Here is a 6,000-nt window from a genome sequence, read left to right on the forward strand (position 1 = left end):
TGTCTGACTGGACTAGAATATACCTGCTGTCTGACTGGACTAGAATATACCTGCTGTCTGACTGGACTAGAATAGACCTGCTATCTGACTGGACTAGAATAGACCTGCTGTCTGACTGGACTAGAATATACCTGCTATCTGACTGGACTAGAATATACCTTCTATCTGACTGGACTAGAATATACCTGCTGTCTGACTAGACTAGAATATACCTGCTGTCTGACTGGACTAGAATATACCTGCTGTCTGACTGGACTAGAATATACCTGCTGTCTGACTGGACTAGGATATACCTGCTGTCTGACTGGACTAGAATATACCTGCTGTCTGACTGGACTAGAATATACCTGCTGTCTGACTGGACTAGAATATACCTGCTGTCTGACTGGACTAGAATATACCTGCTGTCTGACTGGACTAGAATATACCTGCTGTCTGACTGGACTAGGATATACCTGCTGTCTGACTGGACTAGAATATACCTGCTGTCTGACTGGACTAGAATATACCTGCTATCTGACTGGACTAGAATAGACAGGTCAACTACATCATATCAACGTCTGGCATCACACTCATTCAGGAGCCCTTTATTTCATGTTTGATATTGATATTCACTGACTGATATTACTCAATTGATATTTGTCTTTCCTATTTGATGAATGGATTAGTGGCTTCACTGACAGCTCAATCCCACGGTTAACCTACTGGTTAGAGGCAGCAGGTTATAGTTAGTAGCTGGTTCCTACTAGCTAGCGGGCAGGGGTAAGTTGGCACCAGGGAATGCAAACAATTCCAGTCAATTGAGAAAGTAAACCAAATTCTAATTCCAAATGTTCCTCATTGAAAAGCATTGAAGAGAATTGGAATTTCAGTGTACTTCCTGAATTCAACAGGATTTAAATGGAATTGAACCCAACCCTGGTTGACACGGGACAAGTTGGCACGGGGCAGATTGGCACGGGGAGGGGAAACTCACACTTTGTCGGCGGTAGGGGGTGAATTTAGCCTCCACCTCCTGCCAGCGTGTGTTGAGCTGGAGGAGGCGGGGCTGCACCAGCGAGGTCGCCCCTGCGTCTGACAGCTCTTTGGCCAATCCCTGCACCTCTTTCAGATCCTCACTCTTCTCATCGAACTCTGAGCCAATCTCCTAGTGGACGGGACAAAACCAGCCAGAGTCACACCCAGGGGGAAAACCAGTCACACACACACACACACACACACACACACACACACACACACACACACACACACACACACACACACACACACACACACACACACACACACACACACACACACACACACACACACACACACACACACACACACCCACACACCTTGGAGAAAACCCAGTTAGCAGACCAGCCATACATGGGAGAAACCAATCAGCAACCAGACACACAGGGGAGAGATCTCACTCACACACATAAGGAGGACACAAACTCTTCCACACAGGGCAGTGATCATTCAGGATCATTCAGGATCATTCAGGATCATTCAGGATCATTCTCCCCAGAAAGAGGAGAAACAATCTACTCTTTCCAGTTAGATCAGGGAAATGAAGAGAGAGAAGATTCACAATAAAAGGCCCGTTTTATTAGATCAGGGAAATGAAGAGAGAGAAGATTCACAATAAAAGTCTGTCTGGCTTCTTCTGGTATAGACTTTAATACATGTGGAAAACCCCTCCCTTAGAGGGCAGGGCAGAACCCCTCCCTTAGAGGGCAGAGCAGAAAACCCCTCCCTTAGAGGGCAGGGCAGAAAACCCCTCCCTTAGAGGGCAGGGCAGAAAACCCCTCCCTTAGAGGGCAGGGCAGAAAACCCCTCCCTTAGAGGGCAGAGCAGAAAACCCCTCCCTTAGAGGGCAGGGCAGAACCCCTCCCTTAGAGGGCAGAGCAGAAAACCCCTCCCTTAGAGGGCAGGGCAGAAAACCCCTCCCTTAGAGGGCAGGGCAGAACCCCTCCCTTAGAGGGCAGAGCAGAAAAGAAGCGGTGAAATGAGCGGACAGGCAGAAAGACAGACTGGAAGACAGAGAGACAGACAGACAGACTGGAAGACAAAGAGACAGAAAGACAGACTGGAAGACAAAGAGACAGACAGACAGACTGGAAGACAGAGAGACAGAAAGACAGACTGGAAGACAGACAGACAGATATCTAGTGCTGGTAGTTTCAGGTACAGGTGAGAATGACAGGTGACTCTCAAGAGGAGTTCAGTTTAGCGGAATGTCATTTTGATCACCTGAAACAAAGACACACACACACACACTGTCAGATTACACTCAGAGAAATACATATTTAAAAAGAGAGGAGAAGGGAGACAGAAAGAGAGAAGAGAGACATAAACAGAGGAGAAGAGGAGAGACAGAACGAGAGGAGAAAAGAGACAGAAAGAGAGAAGAGGGACATAAACAGAGGAGAAGAGAGAGACAGAAAGAGAGGAGAAGAGAGAGACAGACAGTTAGATCAGAGTGAGATATAAAGGGAGAGACAGATATAGAGACAGGAAGAGACAGGAAGAGACAGGGTTTCACCTTAACCCTCTGTTCCTGTGCTGGATCAGGTAGTTCAGCCACGCTCCTCTCAATGTCGTCCAGCCACTGGAGAAGGTCATCAGTCTTCCTACGGTACTGGTACCACTGGGGGGCTATCGCCAGGGCCTTCCTCCTCCTCACACCACGCAGGTCCTACACACACACACACACACACACACACACACACACACACACACACACACACACACACACACACACACACACACACACACACACACACACACACACACACACACACACACACACACACACACACACACACACACCACCAGGTGAACTAATGATAGAATGGTACAAAATGATATTTTTCTCAATGTTGTCATTATTCCAAGACTGTATACTGCACCATGACAGTGTTGTATTTAGTGTTGAGCTGATTGTGTTTGATTCTGATCTGTTCTTTCTTGTCCAGGTCTGGAACTCTCCTCTGTAGCTTCTGTCCTTTCAGCAGCAGCTCCTTCACTGCCCCCTCCTCACAGTTCTACAACAAAGACAAGAGCCAGAGAGAGAGAGAGAGATGGGGGAAGAGAGAAGGGGGGAGAGAGAAGAAACAGAGAGAGAGAGATGGGGGACAGAGATCAGGGGGAGAGAGAGAAGGAGAGAGAGATGGGGGAGAAAGAAGGGGGGAGAGAGATCAGGGGGAGAAAGAGAGAAGGAGAGAGAGAGAGAGATGGGGGAAGAGAGAGAGATGGGGAAGAGAGAAGGGGGGAGAGAGAAGAAACAGAGAGAGAGAGATGGGGGAGAGAGATCAGGGGGAGAGAGAGAAGGAGAGAGAGATGGGGGAGAGAGAAGGGGGGAGAGAGAAGAAACAGAGAGAGAGATGGGGAGAGAAGGGGGAGAGAGAGAGATGGGGAGAGAGAGAGGGGAAGAGAATGTGTGTGAGAGAGAAAGAGAGAGAGCGAGATGGGGGAGAGAGAGAGTGTGTGTGTGAGAGAGAGAGATGGGGAGAGAGAGAGAGATGGGGGGAGAGAGAGAGATGGGGGAGAGAGAGAGATGGGGAGAGAGATTGGGAGAGCGAGAGATGGTGGAGAGAGAGTGAGATGGGGGAGAGAGAGGGTGAGAGAGAGAAAGAGAGATGGGGAGAGAGAGATAGAGGAGGGGAGAGAGAGAGAAAGAGCGAAAGAGAGAGAGAGAGAGGAGAAGAGAAAGAGAGATATGTAGATGTTACTTGAATGAAAGAACAGAAATAGAATAGAATAGAACAGAATAGAATAGAACAGAATAGAACAGAATAGAACAGAATAGAACAGAATAGAACAGAATAGAATAGAACAGAATAGAACAGAATAGAATAGAATATAACAGAATAGAACAGAACAGAATAGAATAGAATATAACAGAATAGAATAGAACAGAATAGAACAGAATAGAACATAATAGAACAGAATAGAATATAACAGAATAGAATAGAACAGAATAGAACAGAATAGAACAGAATAGAATATAACAGAATAGAATAGAACAGAATAGAATAGAATATAACAGAATAGAACAGAACAGAATAGAATAGAATATAACAGAATAGAATATAACAGAATAGAACAGAATAGAACAGAATAGAATATAACAGAATAGAATAGACCAGAATAGAACAGAATAGACCAGAATAGAACAGAATAGAACAGAATAGAAGAGAATAGAATATAACAGAATAGAACAGAACAGAATAGAATATAACAGAATAGAATAGAACAGAATAGAATAGAACAGAATAGAACAGAACAGAATATAACAGAATAGAATATAACAGAATAGAATAGACCAGAATAGAACAGAATAGAAGAGAATAGAATATAACAGAATAGAACAGAACAGAATAGAATAGAACAGAATAGAACAGAATAGAATAGAACAGAATAGAACAGAATAGAACAGAACAGAATATAACAGAATAGAATATAACAGAATAGAATAGACCAGAATAGAACAGAATAGAACAGAATAGAACAGAACAGAATAGAACAGAATAGAATAGAACAGAATAGAAGCGTGTGTGTTACCCCATCCTGTCCTGTGAAATCTTCCTCCTTGAGGTTCTCTCCCTGTTTCTCTTCTTCCTCCAGCAGGTCCAGCCAGATCTTAGCTTCACTATGGAACTGCTCCACCTCCACCGCTGATGCCGCCGCCTACACACACACACACACACACACACACACACACACACACAATCATGTAACCTTTGCACTTTTGTCTATCATGGCCTAAGATATTTCTCCATTTGAGAACCTTGTTTGTGGAGGATCTCTTGTTGTCATATAAACACACAGGACAGTAGAGGGTAGAGAGAGATGTTTTCAAAAGGCCCTGAATTCATGAGGCTCTCTTGGTTTTGCGATGAAATGGCTTTGTTAGAGGGTAGGAGGTCAGTACCTGTCCTGCAGTGATGCGCTGTGCGATGCTGTCAAAACGCTGGTTGAGCTTTTCCAGTTTGGGCCCCAGCTGTGCCTGGCAGTGTTCCCCACGAGTACCCATCAGACCCTGGCCTAGCACCCTCACCGCCTCCACCTTACCATGCATCACCTCCAAGTCCCCACGCAGACCCTGAGAAACACACCATCATTATACACACATATAAACACACCATCATTATACACACATAGACACACCATCATTATACACACATAGACACACCATCAATATACACACATAGACACACCATCAATATACACACATAGACACACCATCAATATACACACATACACACCATCATTATACACACATAGACACACCATCAATATACACACATAGACACACCATCATTATACACACATAAACACACCATCAATATATACACATAAACACACCATCATTATACACACATAAACACACCATCATTATACACACATATAAACACACCATCATTATACACACATAAACACACCATCATTATACACACATATAAACACACCATCATTATACACACATAGACACACCATCATTATACACATATAGACACACCATCATTATACACACAAACACACCATCATTATACACACATAGACACACCATCATTATACACACATAGACACACCATCAATATACACACATAGACACACCATCATTATACACACATAGACACACCGTCATTATACACACATAGAAACCACCATCATTATACACATATAGACACACCATCAATATACACACATAGACACACCATCATTATACACACATAGACACACCATCATTATACACACATAGACACACTGTCATTATACACACATAGAAACCACCATCATTATACACATATAGACACACCATCAATATACACACATAGACACACCCTCATTATACACACATAGACACACCGTCATTATACACACATAGACACACCATCATTATACACACATAGACACACCATCATTATACACATATAGACACACCATCATTATACACACATAGACACACCATCATTATACACACATAGACACACCATCATTATACAC

The 6,000-nt window shown here is 43.8% G+C and overlaps 1 protein-coding gene across 2 annotated transcripts in view; it reads right to left on the reverse strand.

The window, feature by feature from the left end:
* LOC115188724 (dystrophin-like) overlaps nt 1–6,000 on the reverse strand; it is a 109,065-nt gene that overhangs the window by 86,252 nt on the left and 16,813 nt on the right. For both annotated transcript variants that reach the window (XM_029747476.1, XM_029747475.1), the window contains exons 9-13: nt 4,925–5,095; nt 4,555–4,680; nt 2,901–3,035; nt 2,534–2,686; nt 977–1,147 (exon numbers count right to left, since the gene is read on the reverse strand). In XM_029747476.1, the coding sequence (XP_029603336.1) occupies nt 977–1,147; nt 2,534–2,686; nt 2,901–3,035; nt 4,555–4,680; nt 4,925–5,095 (756 nt within the window). The remainder of the gene's footprint in view (nt 1–976; nt 1,148–2,533; nt 2,687–2,900; nt 3,036–4,554; nt 4,681–4,924; nt 5,096–6,000) is intronic.

The sequence above is a fragment of the Salmo trutta genome, unplaced genomic scaffold (assembly GCF_901001165.1).
Source record: "Salmo trutta unplaced genomic scaffold, fSalTru1.1, whole genome shotgun sequence".
Lineage (NCBI taxonomy): Eukaryota > Metazoa > Chordata > Actinopteri > Salmoniformes > Salmonidae > Salmo > Salmo trutta.